The sequence below is a fragment of the Sus scrofa genome, chromosome X (assembly GCF_054392235.1).
Source record: "Sus scrofa isolate SSC_HxYL_T2T_F1_AM1 chromosome X, Sscrofa_HxYL_maternal_Yorkshire_Landrace_v2.0, whole genome shotgun sequence".
NCBI lineage: Eukaryota > Metazoa > Chordata > Mammalia > Artiodactyla > Suidae > Sus > Sus scrofa.
This window is the reverse complement of record NC_139401.1, coordinates 48,475,600-48,496,322: the sequence shown is the minus strand read 5'-3', so window position 1 is coordinate 48,496,322 and position 20,723 is coordinate 48,475,600. Positions and strand designations below refer to the sequence as shown.

Genomic DNA, 20,723 nt, shown 5'->3' with positions numbered 1-20,723 from the left:
CCTAGACCTCGCCCTCCCCTCTCCCCACAGACATCAGGAATTCCTGTTCCCTACATATAAACGTTTCCCACTCTAGAAACTGAGACAACCCCCGTTCAGCTCCTGACTGCCACTGTTTTCCTCCTTCCTGGTCCGGAGTCTTCCTTCCAGCACTCCCTACTCCCACTTGAGGAAATATTTCCCTCATCCACACAGGGTCGCACCCTGCTTCTTTCAATGTGGGTATCTCCATCGCTCTGCTTCTCTAGCCACCTTGGGTTGAACCTCTGCTCCTTTTTTTTGTCCAAGTTGCTACTCACCTATGCAAAGAGGATATATGGCATATAAGTGGGAATCACCGGGACTGAACTCCATGTTAGACAGGAGAAAGAAATAAATGCTAGGTATTTTATTCTCTCCCTCCCAATGAGTCAGCTAGTATGCCAACAACGTTCTTAAGTCCTATAAATAAAACATAGGATTAAGTTTTTTTGGACAATAAAAAAGCTACAGTTTTTAATGAAATCAACATTTAATTTTATTCATTCAACAATTTCATTTTATAAATGCAACTTGGAAAAGGGAAATCTCAGCCTAGGGGCAAAAGCAGGCTTTGGTGGGGGGTCTGGAATCAAGTGCTAACAGCAGATAACTGCTAGAGAGGGCCATTATAAGAAGAGGCTTCAAAACTGCTCATTAATGTTGGTTAAGGGCTAGAACACTTGGAAACAAACCTCACAGGTAACCGCAGAACAAGCAGCCCATTTAGGGCAGTGGGTGGCTGCTGATTCCTTCTGCGGGCCTTACAAAGATGCTGTTGAAGGATCAAGGCACAGGAGGTGTAGGAGAGGGAGGCGGGCTCCCTGTCTCAGCCGGCTCTCCTGAAGAGAGAGGGCTCAGGGCATCAAGCTCAGGCAGCAGGATGCGCCTAAGGCTAGCAGGACTAGGAGTGGAAATGGAGCTCAGACCACAAAACCTAGGAGAAGAGGAAGGGGAACTGCGGCCAGAGTAATTAGTGGAGGAGGAGGAAAAGGAGCTCTGGCCAGGAGACCCACGAGCAGGGGTAACAGGGGAGGGAGGTAGGAGAGGGAGGGGACGGAGGGCGGGGGAAGAGGAGGTGGATGAGGAGGAGAAATTCTCACCAAACTGCACTGGGAGACGATAGCCCCTACCAGGAGGAGAGGGTGAGGAGGCACGCATACGGACTGCGTGCCAGGGACGCTCGGTAGCAAGGCTTGCTTGCTCAGGCTCAGGAGAGCTTGAGCTGCTCTGAGAGATTCGCCGTCCTGAGGCGAAACCAGGGGACGGAGGAGGACTCTGGCCAGCAGACTCGGATGAAGAGGAGCTGCTGCTAGGGGCTGATCTTCGCTGAGTGGCGCGGCTCCGGAGGACAAAGCCTGGAGTTGTGCTGCTGCTTCGGAGGGCAGGGCCTAGCTGGGCGGCGCAGCTTCGGAGGGCAGGGCTTGGCCCGGATGTGCGGCTTCGAAGGGCAGGGCCTGGCCCGGATGCGCGGCCACGGAGAGCAGGACCTGGCGGGCTGGTGTCCCCAGATGCACGGCGACGGGAAGCAGGGCCTGGCGCGGAAGCACCGCGGCGGCGTTGAGCTGAGCCTGGCGCTGGAGCACGGCGGCGGCGAGGAGCAGGACCTGGTGCTGAACCACGGCGGCTGCGAGGAGCAGGACCTGGTGCTGAACCACGGAGGCGGCGAGGAGCAGGACCTGGTGCTGAACCACGGAGGCGGCGAGGAGCAGGATCTGGGACTGAACCACGGCGGCGGCGAGCAGCAGGATCTGGGACTGAACCACGGCGGCGGCGAGCAGCAGGATCTGGGACTGAACCACGGCGGCGGCGAGGAGCAGGGCTTGGAGCAGACGAACCGCGGCGGCGGCGGCGGCGGCAAGCAGGGCCTAGCTCCGATGCATTGCGCGGGAGATCAGGGCCCGGCGCGGGTATACGGCGGCGAGCTGGGCCTGGCTCGGGTGCACCGCGACGGCGTTGAGCAGGGCCTGGCACGGATGCATGGTGCTGGAGAGCAGGGCCTGGCGCGGGTATATGGCGGTGAGCTGGGCCTGGCTCTGGTGCACGGCGGTGGTGGCGAGCAGAGCGCTGCTCAGCTGCACGGCTGCGAACAGTAGCGCGGGCCCCAGATGCGTGGCTACGAGGAGCCGGGCCTGGCTGCGTGGTGTGGCGGCGGAAGGCAGGGCCTGGACTGACTGCTTGACTGCGGAGAGCAGGACCCTGCGGGGTGGTGTGGCCGCGGAGGGCAGGGCCTTGCACGGATGAACGGCTGCGAAGAGCAGGGCCCGATGCGGTGGCGTGGCTGCGGCGGCGGAGGGCAGGGCCTGGCCTGGCTGCTTGACCGCAAAGAGCAGGGCCTGGTGCTTTGGTCTTGCTTCGGAGGGCAGGACCCGGCGGCGATGCGTTGCTCTGCTGAGAAGCCTGAGAATGGCCGCAGCTGCTGGGCTCAGACCTCGGAGAAGATGGTGGTGAAGGCATGGACCACTGGGGCCCGGCAGCCCCGGGAAACAAACAGCGCCGTGGAAGCTTCTGAACTGGGGCAGCCTCCTCACCGCGGGGCCGCTTCTTCCCACTGCTCTTCCCCGGGCTCGTGGTTTGGGTGGGACGCTGGCCAGCGCCCCCTGCTGCTTGCCCGATGGCGCCTCCACTGCCCGAAGGTGCGATCTGGATGCCTTGGCCCGTCTCGAGCACCAAACAGATCAGCTTCGCAGGGGAACTTCCGCCGCCTTGGAGGTCGGGGCACCCTCTCTCCTGCACACCCTCCACCGAGGGCGGCCCCACATCTGCCCCAGTGAGCGAAATGGTGCCGGCATCGGCCACATCGCAGGACGAACTCACTGTGTCTCCTTGAGGAGCGCCGCCACCCGACGGAGACGGGTCACCGGAGTCGCTGGAAACCAAGGCACCAGGATCGGGGTTCTCGGTCTCACGGGTGTCGCCAGGCGCAGAAGTGACGCCATTCTTCGGCTCTGCAGGCACCTCACCCTGCTGTGGCTGCTGCTCTTTCTCCAAGCTCGACTGGGTGGCCATAATGCCAGATTCTAGCTCAAGACCGGAGAGCGAAGCTGCAGACGCTGCCTCACTGGAGCCCGGGACGCCCAGAGTGAGGAGGGTGGGCGGGCCTGGCAGAGTCTTTCCTTCTGATTGGCGAGCTGGGCGTCACGTGACTCTCATCTCGCCCTCCGAGAGCGGGCAAAACTGGCTCCATCTAGCGCGGAGCAGGGGGGTGTGCTCCACACTTTGGGGTCTGGTCTGCCCCATCCCCCCATCCATCCCATCCTTCCGGTTCACCCCGTCAGTCCCGTTCGCCTCGTCAGTTCCGTTCGCCCCGTCAGTCCCGTCCGCCCGTCAGTCCTGTCTGCCCATTCTGCCCCATCCACCCCTCTTACCCCATCAGTCCCGTTCGCCCCGTCAGTCCCGTCAGCCTCATCACCCAGGCCCGACTGAACCCGGCTGGACCAATGCTGTGAATTCCCCATCCTTATCTAGGAGTATGTGTGTTTCAAAAGAGGAGGCAGGCATAGAGAGGCTGTCTATATAAACACTTTGAGTCACCCCAAGTAAGCCTAGCCTGTAGCACCACTCTGGCTCAGTCCCTAGCTAGTCATCCCTCCTGGAATATGGTCAGGACACTGGACCCGTATCTGTGACCCTAAAGGGGACGGTCCCAGAACTCCTCCAGGCATCTGGGTAACCCAACTCAGAAATCTGGTTGGACAGTGGCCTGAAAGGGAGCAAAGGGATGGGGCCTACACTGGGGTCTTGGCTCAGGAAGTTCAGCATTTTGGCAAGTCCGGGGGTGGGAGGGTAGGGTGAATTTAAATTTTCCAGCACGATTCTTCCTCCTGCCTTGTACCCTGAACATACACAGATTGCCTGGGATTAATGGTAATGTTGCCCTTAAAGATGCATCACCGTTTGTATGGGCTGTATAGTAATCCACTAATGAATGTACATTAATCGATTTGCTCTACTCTCTAGTTTCAGTTAATATAAACATGGTGTGATGCACAGGCTTGGAGTGCAATATTTGGAAACTAATTTTTAGTCATTATTATGAAAGTCATTATTACTGTTCTGTACCCAAAACAGAAAAGCAAATGTAAGGAAAACTAGAACCTAGGTTCCCATATACCCAAAGGCAAGTAGTGAGGATGTTTATTTTTTGGTAGAATGGCCATTCATAAATCAGTCCTTTTGCTTTTATAAAAATGAATTACTTATGTGTACATATTGTTTTGTAACCTGCTTTCTGAGTCCATAAAACACACTTTCCATGTCAATAAATAAATTTCGACAAGGCCATTGTGTAACTACAAAATACTCCTTTTATGGAGGAAGCTTACATTTTCAAACACTGCTATACTGATCAACATTTGTTGTTTCCAGCTTTTCACTCTCTATAACACATCCATGTAAGATATATGCTTTTTATTAAAAATTGTCCAGATCTTCAAATGTGATCTTGTTGCGGATAAATTCCCAGAAAAGGAAATTCTGAATACAGCTAACGTGCAATTGTAATTATTTGATAAAAATTTTGGTAGGTGGTTCTCCTGAAAGTTGCTGTGACAGCAATTCTGGCCACATGGAATGGGATATTTTGTGCAATTAATGAGCAACTGGACTGAAACACAACACAAAAACGAAATAGTAGTTGGAGTATTTAATAGGGAGTGGAAAATGGATTTGGAATGGAATGCAGAATGTGATGAAATTGAGACTGATTCTAGTGGAAACAAATAAAATGGAAATGGAATACGGACTCGAATAGGATATGGAATGGAAAATTGAATGGAACATAATGGAAAAATGGAATAGAATGCAAAATGGAAATATCTCATGGCATATGGAATAAAGGAAAATATGTTACATGAAAAAAAGAAGTAAAATGGAGTATGGTGTGAAGTAAAGAATTAAAGAAAACAGAAGGAAATTAAAATAGGAACAACCACAATACGGAGTGGAATATGCAATGGCCTAAAATAAATGGACCATGAAACACGCACTATAAATTTAAAAATATCACAAAAGAATGGAATGAAACTTGGAATAAAAAACAGAATCCAAGATTATGAAGGATGGGATAGGAATTGGATTCGAATGGAATATGTAAAGTGAAATACTGATGAAGTACAGGATGGACTTAAATGAAGAATAAATGAATAGAATGCATTCTGGTCATCCACCTTTCCAATATATGGTGTTGTGCACTAATGTCCATTTCATGACGCCCATGGATCTGGTAGTACCAGAATTCAGATAGGGTAGAGCAGGAACGGCTTATCTTTGTCCCACAGTGTCTGGGGCCTCAGGTGTGAAAATCTGAATAACTGTGACATCATAAGGGAAGGACAGCAATCATTTGGCCAAAGTATCTGGGTGGATGGTGTCCTCCCCGGAATAGGGAAGGCTCGAATATTTGGGTCACAGTGGGAATCTGTGATCCTGTTCTGACACGTGCTAGTTATGTCCTAGCACCATGCCCTCTAGTTATCCTAGTCATTTAGGATTATGAACTCCAACTTATTTCATGGCTACTCTCTTAATTCTCTAGGCCAACTTTTGACAGTTTCATAGATCCTGGATCTTGGGAATTATTTCAGTTTACTCTGAGATCTTTCCTTTCCTCTACCTCCTTTCTAGAATCTCTGGGCCTTAATCATGATCCTTGACTTAGTAATAACTAAAATGCCCCCATCCTTTCTTTCTTTAAAGGAGAACACTCTCCCTCTCTCTGATTTGCTCTTCTCTAAGATCTCAAACTTTATGCCAAGGAAGTCCCTCTGTTTAACTCCACTGGTGCGTCTTAGTGCCCTTTCCCAATGTTCCTGTTTAAGAGAGAGTGTTTATGTGTATTCATGCTCATAGAAAAAAGAATCTGTAAGAGCGAGTTTTGTTCTCATACTTTATCTTCTGAATGTTTTCAATGAACATACATTACTCTCATATTCAGAAAAAAAAAGAGCTATTTGCATTTTTCCTTTTTTTTTTTTTTTTTTTTTTTAAGGGCTGCACCTGTGGCATATGGAAGTTCCCGGGCTAGGGGTCGAATTGGAGCTGCAGGTGCTGGCTTACTCCACAGCCACAGCAACGTGGGATCTGAGCTGCGTCTGCGACCTATACCACAGCTCTGCGGCAATGTGGCAATGCTCTACTTTTAACCCACTGAGCAAGGTCAGGGACCAACCCAGCATCCTCATGCATGCTAGTCGGGTTCAATTCTACTGAGCCACATGAGAAATCCTTTTTTTTTTTTTTTTTTTTTTTAAGTGCCGCACGTGTGGCATATGGAAGTTCCCGGGCTAGGGGTGGAATTGGAGCAGCAGCTGCTGGCCTACGCCACAGCCACAGCTATGTGGGATCTAAGCTGCATCTGTGACCTACACCACAGCTCTGAAGCAATGCGGCAATGCGGCAATGCTCTACCCTTAACTCACTGAGCAAGGTCAGGGAATGACCCCGCATCCTCATGCATGCTGAGCCACACGGAAAATCTTTTTTTTTTTTTTCAGCTATTTGCATTTAAAAAACACTGATTAGATTTTAAGCTTTTGTAAAAATCCACGAAAAACGGGCTTATATACTAGTGGATGGGGTTACAAATTTATAGCATCCTGCCAGATGGAAAGTTGGTAATACATAGTCTGAAACATGTCCATTTGACACTACCTTTTCTCTTCTAGGCATTAATTCTAAAGAAACACTCATATTATTTTCACAGTGTTAAATACTCAAAGGTGATTATTATAGTGTTATTTATTTTAAATAGTATGAAATGCTATTTCCAAGAGGGTACTGAATGTCCATAAACTAGACCTATGCAGCTTTTCAGGATGCTTTTGGGAAAATTTTAATGCCGCGGGAAAACGGCTATGATATCTACAAAACACACAGAATATATTGTCTACTGATCTCTATTTACTTCTGTCTATTGTTAACATTTACCTAGCTTTCTACATTATTAGAATTTCATTCATTATAGTACAGTTGTTCCCAAGCAGAGGGTGTATTTTGCCCCCCTCCCCCAGGGGAAATTTGGAAGCATCTGGAGACTGTCACAATTGAGGAGGGAGACATGCTACTGGCATCTGGCATGCAGAGGTCGGAGATGCTCTCAATGCAGAGGAAAACCTCTGACAACAGGATTATCTGACCCAAAATGCCAATGGTGTCTAGTTTGACAAACCCTGCAGTTGAGCATTTAGATAATTCAGAAAAGTTTAAAACAAAATTTAAATCATGATCAACTCTAACAGCGATTGATAACTATTGCTAAAAGTTTGATGTGTTTATGTATTAAATTTTCTGATAATTTTTTTGCTTTATAAATAGCTAAAGAGTAAATTTTTAAGTGAATTAATTTTGCTCATTTAAAAAATTTCTTCTGCAACAAGCTTCAAAGGTTTTTCACATATTAATCACATAAGAAATTGTATAACCTAAGAATTGTAATTTCAACCACTTACATAAAGGAATGTTCCACAAATATTCCATCATCATCTCAAATTTTGATTCAAAGCATTAATATCTAAATATTTAGATATGTGGTTAAAATAAGGAAAATTGTGGCAGATAATCATAATGCAATGTATTTGATATACGAAGGGAAATGTGTTTGACTAACCAGGTCATAGTAACCTCACTACTACTCCAGTGACTGGTTTGTGAATGTACATTTCCCAGTTGTGGTTAATGATATGTAAATGTAAGTAGCTTTGGGTTCTTTGGGTAAGGGTTTCTCAGCTCTTAAAACATAGAAGACACACAACAGATTGTTTACATGAAATAGCATAAAGAATGTATATATCAAATATTGGAATTAATAAGTGAATTTAGCATGATTGCTGGATATAGGGCCACTATTTCAAAATTGAGTTGTATTTGTATATATTAGCTTCAAAAATTATAAACAGAAAAAAATTCAATGCCACTTATTATATATCAGAAAACATCAAATACCTAGGAACAAATCTAACAAAAGAGTCATAAGATTTCTGCTCTGAAATCTATATAACATTTCTGAGAGATATTGAAGAAGACTTAGGTAAGTCAGAGATATATCACATTCATCAATTAGAAGACAACATGAAAATTCAATCAAAGATTCATCATCAGAATGATCCATGGGTTCAATCTAATTCCAGTTGAAATCCCAGCTAATTTTTCATAAAGAGCCATCCAGAAGAAGAAAGATGAAGGACATTCAGAGCCAGATTGCAAGGCCTACTAAAAAGCCATAATAGTTAAGATAGTGTGATTTGTGTATAAGAATAGACAAACAGACCAATGGAACAGATAATGCACAAACAGATGAACACATATATGGCTATAAATATACACACACATATATTTTCACCTGATTTACAACAAAGGTACTAATGCAGTGCTTGGAGGGAGAGATAGTCATTTAAACAAATGGAACTAGACTAATTGTATATCCATCCCTATGGAAAAAAAGAACTCCTAACTTACATCATATGCAAAAATTAATTCCAGAAAATAGAGCTATAAAATAATGATAAGCATACTATCAACTATACTTCAATAAAAGAAAAAGAAAGACAGAAAGAAAAAAAAATAAAAAAGGAAAGAAAGGAATATATAAACATATCTTCATGACCTTGGTATAGATGATAATATCTGAGACAGAACACGAAAAGCACTGACCACAAAGGAAAAAGTTGAAAAAATACACACACACACACATACACAATCTTATGTACAGAATAAAATTAAGAAAAAAGGCAAATGCAATTAAACATTGGCACAGTATTTCAACAGGCATGTCATAAAATGGGACATCCAATTGACCAATGAATAAATACTGCCCAAACTCAGTCATGAGGAATATGTAAATTTAAGTTACAGTGAGATATCAGTAAATATCTACCAGAATAGCCAAATTGACTATTAGTATCAAGAGTTGGAGAAAAGAAAGAAGTGGAACTCTAACTGCTGATGGGAGTGTAAATTTTTACTACCACTTGGAAAACTGGCAGTAGCTATTAAAGCTGATTTTACGCCTTTTCTATAACGCACCAACTCCATCTGTGTCAGTTTTCTATTCCTGCATAACAAATTACCACAAACTTAGTGCCTTAAAACAATGTCCATTTATTATCTCCCAGTTCTGTGAGTTAAGAAGTCCATGTGTGACATGGCTGGGTCCTCTGCTCAGTGTCTCACAGGAGGAAGTCAGTTTGAGAAATCAGTTGGCCTGATGGACTGAATATTTGTCTCCCCTAAAATCCACATGTTAAAACCGTAATCCCCAATGTGATAGAATTTGGAGGTGAAGCCCTGGAAGGTAATCAGGTTTGGATGAGCCATTGGAATGAAGCCCCAGGATGGCACTGGTGCCCTTAAAAGGGAATGAAAAGAACAGAGCTCTCTATACAATGGAATACTACTCAGCCATAAAAAGGACAAAATAATGCCATTCATAGTAACATGGATGCAACTAGAAATTATCATACTAAGTGAAGGAAGTCAGAAAGAGAAGGACAAATACCATATGATATCACTTATATCTAAAATATAATCTAATCTAAAATATGGCACAAATGATCCTATCTACAAAACAGGAAGAGATCACAGATGTGGAGACCCGACTTGTGGTTGCCAGGAGTGGGGGAAGGGAGTGGGATGGACAGGGAGTTTGGTGTTGATAGGTGCAAACTATTACATTTAGAAAGGATAAGCAGTGGGGTCCTACTGTATACACCACAGGGAACTATGTCCAATCTCTTGGGTTAGAACATGATGGAAGATGGTATGAGAAAAAGAATGCATATATATATACATGTATGACTGGGTCACTTTGCTATACAGCAGAAATTGAAGGAACATTGTACATCAACTATACTTTAATAAAATTTTCTTTTAAAAAAAACAGAGCTCCCTTTGTGTGAGGATACAGCAAGAAGGTATCCATCTGCAAACCAGGAAGCAAGTCTTAACCAGATACCAAACTTGTTGACTCCTTGACATGGGACTTACCAGCATCTAGAACGTGAGAAATAAATTTCTGTTGCTTAAGCTACTCAGTCTATGGTTAATTCGTTAGAGCAGCCCAAACAAATTAAGACAGCCAGGCTATGTTTCTCCCTGGGTGCTCTTCAGAAGAATACATTTCCAAGCTCATTCAAGTTATTAGCAGAATTTACTTCCACTTTTAGCTCCCAGAGATTTCCCACAGTTTCTTGCCATATCTATCCCTCATATACTCTCTCACACTCCAGTCTCTTAGGAAACACACAGGCAGTTTAAGGTTTCATCTGATTAAGTCTGGCTCACCCAGGGTACCTCCTTATTTGAAAGTTCACTGATTTGGGACCTCAATGCATCTGCAAAATCTCTTTTCCAATATAATGTAACATAATCACAGGAGCAACATGCCATCAAAGTACCAGGCTCTACTCACACTTTATAGGACAAGATTATACAAGGTCCAGGTCATTAGGAGTCAGCTTAGAATTCTTCTCTCTTGCCCCCAGTGATCCAGTCTCCCCCACAAAGAATATTCATTTACCCCATCTCACATTTTCCAAATTTCTCATGGTGTCACAGCATCAGCTCAATTCCAAAAACTCATCTAAATCTCATCAGCTCAAAATTAAATATCTCATCATCTTAATATCTAAATCAAGCATACATGGGGTACTTGGGTATAATCCATGCAGTTCAACTCCTGGGACATGATCTCTCTCCAACTGTGGACCAGTCACACTAAAGTCACAAACTATCTTCTCCCAATACACAATAGTGGGGCCAGCATAGGATAACAGCTATGAACATTCTGGTTTAATATGGGGCAGCATGAAAGGCAGAAAGGAGTTAGAATTCCAAAGCAGTCTGAAAATTCAGCTGATTTCTACTAACAGTCTGTCCAAGGCAATTAAGGCTTTTACTAAGGTGACTTAGTCTTTCTCTAGCATGAACCTCAAAATTCTTCCAGCCTTTACCCAATATGCAGTTCCAAAGCTCTGTCCACATTTTTAGGAGTTTGCAATGGAAGCACCCACAACCAGGTATCAAAACCTATATTAGGTTTTTTGTTTGCTTACTTTACAACTGCACCTGAGGCATATGGAAGTTCCTGGGCTAGGGGTCGAATTAGAGCTACAGCTGCCGGCCTATGCCACAGCCACAGCAGCACTGGATCCTTAACCCACTGAGCAAAGCCAAGGATTGAAACCGCATCCTCACAGAGACATCACTGGGTCCTTAACCCACTGAGCCACAATGGGAACGCCCTATATTAGTTTTCTATTGATGTAGAACAAAGGACCACACTCTTAGCAGTTTAAAACAACCCTCATTTATTAGCTCACAGTTGTGAAGGTCTGAGGTCTGTGCCCAGTGTGACTGGCTTTGCTGCTCAGGATCTCACATGGTGAGGTGATGATGAACTTGCTATGTTCCTTTATGGAGGCTCTGGAAAAGAGTCCCATCCAAACTCATCCACCCTGTTAGTGGAATTCAGTTCCTATCTGCTGGAGGACTGAGGCCCCTACTCCATTGCTGGCTGTCAGACGGAAGTAGCACTCATTTACTAAAGGCTGCCTGTATTTCCTTGCCATTTGCCACCCTCCCAATGCTCTCTCATGCTTAAAATCTTTCAGTAAGGGCCAAGGCCCTTTTAAGTGCTGATTAGGACTGCTGACTCCAAGCAATCTCCCTGTCTTAAGAACAAGTATCTGTGACCTGAATTACCTATGCAAAATCCTTTTCCTCCATAAAATTGAACATAGTTATAGGAGCAATATCTAATTATATCCACAGTTTCCATCCACACTCAATGGGAGATTATACAAAGACCAGGGTCATCGTGCATCATCACAGAATTCTGCCTACTGCACCAAATATACACCAAATAAAATACATAAATATGTTCTCCAAAAGATATGGATATGGCATTATTCATAGCGGCATTATTAGAAATAGTCACAAACTGGAAACAGTCTGAATATTTATCAGCAGTTGAATGAATAAATATAAGTGTGGTACCCATATAATGAAATACTATACAGCCACAAAACAAGAAAGTATTCCGATATGCAACAAATATGGACAGATCCTCAAATCAGTGTGTTGAACAAAGGAAACCAGGCATAAAAATGTCCATGATTGATAATTCTGTTTGTATAAAGGTGAAAAAATCAGGCAAAATAAATATATAGTAACATAGGTCAGACGAGTGGTTAACTTTCAGTTGTAATGACTAGATAAGGTCATAATATAGGTTTCTAGGAGTGCTAGTAATGTTCTATATCTTAGTCTAGGTAGTTTTACATGCATGCGTTTGCTTTGTAAAATGTCATTAAGTTGTTGCCCCCTCTGATTTATGCATTCTTTTCTCTGTAAGCTCTACTTCAGTGAAAAAAAAAAAAGCTAACATAAGAGAAAAAGCCTTATAAAAGGCAAAAAAAGTTTACAGAAATATAATTAGGAATCACAACCCATTATAGGCAATTTTTACCCTTCTAGACTTCATACTAAAGTACAAAGCTACAGTAATAAAAACAGGATGATACTGGCCCAAAAATAGACTCAGACCAAATATGAGAGCCCAGAAATAAACCCGTGCATTTATGGTCAATTAATTTATGATAAAGGAGGCAAGAATACACAACAGAGAAAAGACAGTCTCTTCAATAATTGATGCTGGGAAGGCTGGATAGCTATATGTAAATCAATGGAATTAGAACATCTGCTCATACCATATACAAAATAAACTCAAAATGGCTTAAAAACCTAAATATAAGACATGACACCATAAAACTCTTGGCAAAACATTCCCAGCCATAAATGATAGCAATATTTTCTTAGATCAGTTTCCCAAGGCAAAAGAAATAAAAGCAAAAATAAGCAAATGATACTGAATTAATCTTAAAAACTTTTGAACAGCAATGGAAACCATCCGCAAAACAAAATGACAACCTATGGGATGGAAGAAAATATTTGCAAACGATGCCAAGGATGAGGGGTTAACATTCAAAATGTACAAACATCCCATACAATTCGATATTGAAAAAAACCAAACAACTCAATCAAAAATGGATAGAAGACCTAAATAGACATTTCTCCAAAAAAGAAATACAGATGGCCTACAGGCACATGAAAGATGCTCGACATTGCTAATTATTAGAGAAATGCAAATCAAAACCACAGGATATCACTTCGCACTGGTCAAAATAGCTATGATCAAAAAGTCTACAGATAATAAATACAGGAGAGAGTGTGGACAAAAGGGAACCCTTGTACACGGTTGGTGGAAATGTAAATTATTGAAGCCACTGTGGAAAATAGTATGGAGGTGCCTTAAAAAGCTAAAAATAGAGTCATCATATGATCCAGCAATCCCATTCCTGGGTAAATAGATGAGAAAAAACAAATCTCTAATTTGAAAAGATACATGCACCCCAATTTTCATAGCAGCACTATTTACAATAGCCAAGACATGTAAACAACCCAAGTGCCCATCAACAGACAACTGGTTTAGAAAGATGTGGTATATATATATATATATATATATATATATATATATATATATATATATATGGAATGGAATATTCCATATGGAATTCCAATAGGATATTGCTCAGCCATGAAAAGGAAATATTGCCATTTGCAGCAACATGTATAGATCTAGAGAATATTACACTTAGTGAAGTAAGTCAGAGAAAGACAAATAATACATGATATAACTTAGGTTGGAATATAAAAAATAATACAAATGAATCTATATACAAAACAGAAACAGACTCACAGACATAGTGGTTACCAAAGGGTAACGAGGGAGGAGGGATAAATTAAGAGTATGGGATTAACAAATACATAAAATAGACAAGCGCAAAGGATTTAACATATACAGCACAGGGAAATATATTCAATATCACATAATAATCTATATGGAAAATTATCTGAAATATATATGTATATAACTGAATCATTTTGCTGTACACTTGAAACTAACACAATATTGTAAATGAATTATCCTTCAATTAAAAATACATAAAAATACATTTTTAAAAAATAAAAAAATGAAATGGAAATGCTTTTAAAACTGAGCTTACTCTCCTGACTCCATAAAACTTGACCTGAAGTGACGTGAGAAAAATCTATGATGTTTATATACCCCGGAATGAATACTTATATGTTTTGCTGCAGGAATATTGTATTAGATTTAGGAGCATTATTCTATACTCTGCTATAGATCACATATAATGTACAGTGTATGCATTCCAAAATATTTGTTCCCAAGAGTTTTAGATAAGGGATTGTGGATATGTTGCAGTACAGGAGTTTAACATAATTCTCTCAGCAGAGTAAACAAGAACCAGGAAAACAAAGAATTTATTGAATTCTTTGTTCATTGCTTCAGATGACCATATGATTTTTCTTCTTTGATTTACCGATATGACAGATTATTAAAATATTCAAATATTTCCCAATACTACATCATGCTCTCATGACTAGGAAACTATCAGATTGTGGTAGATTTTTACATACTGTTGAATTTTATTCACTCAAACTTTATTGATTAAAAAAGGTAATCTTATGTTCTTTAGTGAGACAGATCCATATTTTTCTGTGTGTGTGTGTGGTATACCATCTCCTCCAGGTTTTAGAATCAGGGTTGAGACTGCCTTCGTTAAGTAATTTGAGAAGATTTCTATCTTTTCTTCAAGCTTCTAGTTTTTTTGTTTTGTTTTGTTTTGGTTTGTTTTGGGTTTTTTTTTTTTTTTCTTTTTTAGGGCTGCACATGTGGCATATGGAAGTTCCCAGGCTAGGGGTCGAATGAAAGCTACAGCTGCCAGGCTAAGCCACATTTGTGACCTATACCACAGCTCATGGCAACAGCAGATCCTTTACCCATTGAGCAAGGCCAGGGATCGAACCCATGTCCTCATGGATACTAGTCGGATTCATTTCCCCTATGCTACAATGGGAACACCCACTTTTTTTTTATTGTTTTAGAAATTTGTGATTCATGAAAATAATGAGATGATTGTACTCAACTTTCCTTGTGCATTCAACAGTAACTCTAGCTTTCCAAACCTAGTGGAAAAATAACACCATTTTCTGATAAAAGTGTGGCTATTAAAAAGTACACTCTAAGAAAGGGAGATACACTGTAAATAATATGCTGGTATCAAGACAGACTTGAGCGACTGTCCCAGTTCCACCACATATTCAGTATATGACCTTCACCAAGTTACTTAATCTTAGGAGCCTGAGTTTCTTCATCTTGGAAATGGGAATGCAGTTCCCTCTCTTGCATTGTTTACCCCAAATTTCACAAAGGGCAATTTTCACATTATTACTCAAGTGAATTTTTGTGCAAGTCTGCTTGGATCAAGAGAAAAATGTGTGTTAATTTACAGTCACAATGGGCATCAACAAGTGAGAGGTAATAACTGTTTTAGGAAATTGTTAGGAATTATTTCTGAGCATTTAATCTTCTTGAAATTATGCATAGTATTTTTATGTTTTTACCACATATAATTTCTAAAGATTATTTCTACATAAAATGCACCACGTATTCTTTAATTATCTCAAAATAACACACATGCAAGCCCTTGAAAGTTAAATAGTAACACTAGCCTTTAATAAAATCAGAAACCATTTGATTCTAAATTCACACATACATAACCTAACCATTCCTGCCCCAGCTCCCTGAGACAACTTTCGTCTTTTCTGTTTCTCTGGAATTTACCATAATATTTCTAAATCATAGCCTTATACTGATTGTAACCTCCTGCAAAAATGACCACAAGTAAGGACTCCTGGTTCTAGCTTCCTTGTGTAAAGTGGTTAGAAATCACCATTCCCTTCTTATAACAAGACGCTGAACAAGCTGAATCAACTTTAAAAAAAACCGAACCCAACAACAACAACTATAACAACTACAACAACAACAGCAACCAAAACACACTGGTGAACCGAGGTTCCAGGGAAAACCACCACCGCGAAAGACAGATTAAGAGTCACCACAGAGCTCTGCTTACCTGGAGCAGATGTCTCTAGAGCCATAAACGTACGACACTTAAATGGCAAATTTGCTAAATGCTTGAAGCTGAGCATGGAATAGTACAAGAGGAAGAGGGCCTCCACCTGCTCGTGGGCTTTACCTTCAGGGAAATTTCCCCTTGTCCAGGCATTGTGAGGCGACGCGGTAGAACCGGCGGTCAGAGATGGACGCGTGGAAGTTCTGCACCCCCGCATCAGCTGCATAAACTGCGCAGCTCTGGGCGCTTGTGGGGGTCAGTACGTGATGATGCTCTCAGCACCCAAGAGGAGCACAAAGTGCAAGACTGGAGGGGGAGGTGTCTGTGCTCCTTTCTGCATAGTCTGCAGCTGCTACCCAGAACTTACAGGTTTGCAAGGGCCCAGGCTCAAATTTAACCGTGCTGCAGTGGCAGCCTCCAGTGGAGTTCACCAGGCCAACGGACTCGAAGGTGTCCAGCAAACTTGGCCGTACACATGCAGCTGAAGCCTCCCAACTTCCCCAACCTCTCCTAGCGCTTGGAATGCATGCCCAGGTCCATGTTCTTGGAGGACATGGCAGGTGCCAGGGCGATGCATGTGGCTGTGGATCATTGGGGTCCACTTCACTGACCTGAGGGCTTTCTTTTGATAGTGTTTTTTGCTGGTGGCATGCTCCTGACCTTGGACAAGCAGGTGGCTGTGCATGCCCGGTGCCCATGACCAAAGTGGCTGAGCTGGTGTGGCAGTGAGGGTGAGTGTGGGGTTGAAAGGCGGAGAGCAAGGGGATCTGGGATCCCTGGGCTGTTCTTGGCTGTGCAATTAGGGCTCAGTTCTCTTCCTTATCCTACCTATGGCATCCTCAGCCCTAAAAGCAAATCTGGCCAGGTCTTCACCCTGCAGCACTGTCAGGGCTGGAGTTGGGATATTGGGGTGGTGCTCAGGTTCTAAAAACTCACTGGGTTGCCCTTTTGTCTGCATCACCAAGATTGGCCAGTTGTTGGAAATGAGGCCAAGTGACCCCTCCCCCTGAACCTAAAATAACCTCACTGGTGTAACATTTTGGCAAACTGTATCTGTAGCTTTTCTCCAAAGAGATTTTTTAAAAATCTTTTTAAAATTTATTTTTGCTTTTTAGGGCCATGCCTGCAACATATGGGGCTGCATATGGAGATTCCCAGGCTAGGGGTCGAATCGGAGCTACAGCTGCTGGCCTACACCGGAGCCACAGCAATGTGGGATCCAAGCTGCATCTGCGACCTACATACACCACAGCTCATGGCAACGCCAGATCCTCAACCCACTGAGTGAGGCCAGGGATCGAACCTGCAACCTCACTGTTCCCAATCAGATTCCATTCTGCCCCACCATAACCACCACAACGGGAACTCCCAAAGAGATTTTTTTAGATCATCCATACACACCTGGAGATTGCCTGTATCCATACTCATTCTCTTACATACCTGCCCTGTGAAATGGCCCCAAAGTTCTCTGGGTCCCAGTAATCTCATATGGGAAAAGGGCAATAATATGCTCTATTCCAAAATGGTAGGTAGTAAATTCAAGAACGTATCTGAAGTATGGTTTAATACAGCAGAAGGGAATTGAATTTGTTGTATTTCTATTATTTCTCAACTCATTTTCCAATAATTTCCTAAGTTTAAAAAACTTCTGTGGGATTTCTTTTTAGTTTTCTTCAATGCCAAAGATTCAGGGAGTCTTCTGGATGCTGGGTAGTAAAAGCCAATAGAACTTGATCCTTTACCTCAAGCATCTCACAGTCTGGTGTGTGGTAGGTAGGCAGACACACGGACAAATCATACGAAAAAGGATTTATGTGAGAATTAGCAGTCTTTTAGGGGTATCGTGAGATTGCAAAGGAGAGACCCCAAGAAAGAAGCTGAACACTGGGATGGACTGGAGATGAGCGGCTAAAGAAGAAACAGGCTTCCCAAGAAAGCCATCTCCTTGTGAGCAAAACACCCACTGCTCCACTGAGGTCAGTAGCTCCCAGGTGGGGCAGGCAAAACTGCTGTATACTTCCAGGGGCTTTACAGGAGTAGAACTTGAACTTTGCACATTTTTACCAGAATAATTTCTCTCCAGATGAGTGTCTTAGTTCTCCTGTGCTTTTCGGCCACATGGTCAAGAAAAGCGCTGGAAACCTAGCATGGTTTCCTATTGCTGCTGTAACAAATTACCACAATCTTATTATCTTAAAAGGACCTCTTTCTCCTTCTTCTTTTCTTCTCCCTCCTCCCCCCCTTCCCCTCCTCCCCCCTTCCGCCCCCTCCCCCCTCCTCCTCCCTGCCCCTCCTCCTCCTCCCTGCCCCTCCTCCCTGCCCCTCCTCCCCCTCCTCCCCCTCCTCGCTCCTCCTCTCCCCCTCCTCCCCCTCCTCCCCCTCCTCCCCCTCCCTCCCCCTCCTCCTTTCCCTCCTTCTCCCTGCCCCCCCACAACTTCCTCCCCCTTCTTCCTACCCCCAGATATTTACAAATCCTGTTCCACCAAGAGGCAGAGTACAAACAAGAAATATCCCAGGAAGACTGTCCCTCATGTATGGAGGGTCCTGCTTAACATCTTTCTTGAGTGACCCCTAAACTTTATACCTCTTATTCAAGTCCAAGCCTAGACCTTATTTCCTCTAATAAAACTTACATGGTTCCCCAGCTGAAGCTGGGATTGGTGTTGCACCTATTGTTGGAACAGCACCTTCTATGGTACAACTCACAGCTATTACTGATGGTTAGTGACACTGAGCATACTTCCATTTGCCTGTTAGCCATCTGTGTGTCTTCTTTGGAAAAATGCCTACTTAGATATTCTGCTCATTTTTTAATTGAATTGTTTAGGGGTTTTAACTTTTACTTTATTTTTCTTTTTATGGCCGCACATGTGGCATATGGAAATTCCCAGCCTAGTGGTCGAATGGGAGTTGCAGCTGCTGGCTTGCAGCAATGCCAGATCCATAACCCACTGAGCGAGGCCAGGGAAGGAACCTGCATCCTCATAGACACTATGTTAAATTCTTAACCTGCCGAGCCACAGTGAGAACTCCTATTTGGTTTTTGATATAAAGTTGTATGAGCTATTTATATATTTTTGGACATTAACCCCTTATCAGTCATATCATTTGCAAATGTTTTCTCCCATTCTTTAGGTTGTCTTTTCCTTTTGTCAATGACTTCCTTTGCTGTGCAAAAGTTTTTAAGTTTAATTAGTTTCTATTTATTTATTTTTGTTTTTGCTTCCATTACTCTAGGAGACAGATCCAAAAAAATGTTGCTACGCTTTATGTCAAATAGTGTTCTGCCTGGAGTTTCCTGATGGCTCAGTGAGTTGAGGATCTGGTATTGTCACTGCTGTGGCTTGGGTTGCTGCTGTGTTGAGGGTTCAGTCCTTGACCTGGGAACTTCCTCATGCTGAAGGCATGCCCTCCCCAAAAAAAGGAAAGTAGAAAAGAAAAAAAAAGAAAAGAGTGTTCTGCCTATATTTTCTTCCAGGAAATTTATAGTTTCCAGTCTTACACTTAGGTCTTAACCCATTTTGAGTTTATTTTTGCATATGGTGTTAGAGAATGTTTTAATTTCATTCTTTTACATATAGCGGTCCAATATTCCTAGCACCACTTATTGAAGAGACTATTTTTTCTCCATTGCGTTCTTGCCTCCTTTGTCACAGATTAATTGACCATAACATAAGTGTGTGGGTTTATTTCTTGCCTCTTCATTTTGTTGATCTATGTGTCTTTTTTTGTGTCTTTTTGAGCAGGATAGATATGAGTTCTTTAATATCTATGTGAAGCCAACTGGTCCTGGACTTTTGTTTTCTGGGAGGTTTTTTATTTAGTAAATTTTTTCACTCCTAGTGGTTGGTCTGTTCAGATTGTCTATTTGTTCTTGATTTAGTCTTGGAGAAGAATGTGTGTTTCTAAAAATTTATTCCTTCTCTTCTAGGTTGTCCAATTTGTGGGTGCATAAAGGTTCATAGTATTCTCTTATTATTTTTTGTATCTCTGTGATGTTGGTTGTAATTTCTCCCTTTTCATTCATTTTGTTTATTTGGGTCCTCAAACCTTTTTTCTTGATGAACTTTCCTAAAGGCTTATCAGTTGTTTTTATCTTATGAAACCAACTCTTGGTTTCATTGATCTTCTCTATTATTCTTTTTTTTTTTGGTCTTTATTTTATTTTACTTTATTTATTTCATGTTTGATCTTTATTGTTTCCTGTCTTTGGGCTTTGTTCTTCTTTTTCTAATTCTTTTAGGTGGTAGGTAAGGTTGTTTTATTTCATATTTTTTAGTTTCCTGAGGTAGGCCTTTATCACCATAAACTTTCTTCTTGGAAGTACTTTTGCTGTGTTCCATAGATTTTAGAACCTTACGTTTTTATTTTTCTCAAGGTATTTTCTGATTTCCTTTTTGATCCCTTCATTGACCCATTGGTTTTTTCAGTAGTATGTTGTTTAATCTCCAGGTGTTTGTGTTTTTTCCATTTGTCTTCCTGTAATGGATTTCTACTTTCATACTGTGTGGTCAGAAAAAAATGTTTGATATAGTTCCTATCCTCTTAAATTTGTTGAGACTTGTTTTGTGGCTAGCATGTGACTTATCCTGGAGAATGTTCCATGTGCACTTGAAAGGAATATTTTTATCCTGTTTTGGATGGAATGTCCTGAAGATATCTATTAAGGTAAACTGGTCTACTATGTCATGTAAAGCCACCCTGCTTTTT

The 20,723-nt window shown here is 42.4% G+C and overlaps 1 protein-coding gene across 1 annotated transcript; it reads right to left on the bottom strand.

Annotated features, from left to right (window-relative positions):
- Positions 1–492: 492 nt before the first annotated feature.
- Positions 493–3,102, bottom strand: EZHIP (EZH inhibitory protein). The gene has a single exon (XM_021080211.2). It carries the CDS (start codon positions 3,025–3,027, stop codon positions 805–807), a length of 2,223 nt encoding a protein of 740 aa, XP_020935870.1. The 5' UTR covers positions 3,028–3,102; the 3' UTR covers positions 493–804.
- Between the last annotated feature and the right edge of the window lie 17,621 nt (positions 3,103–20,723).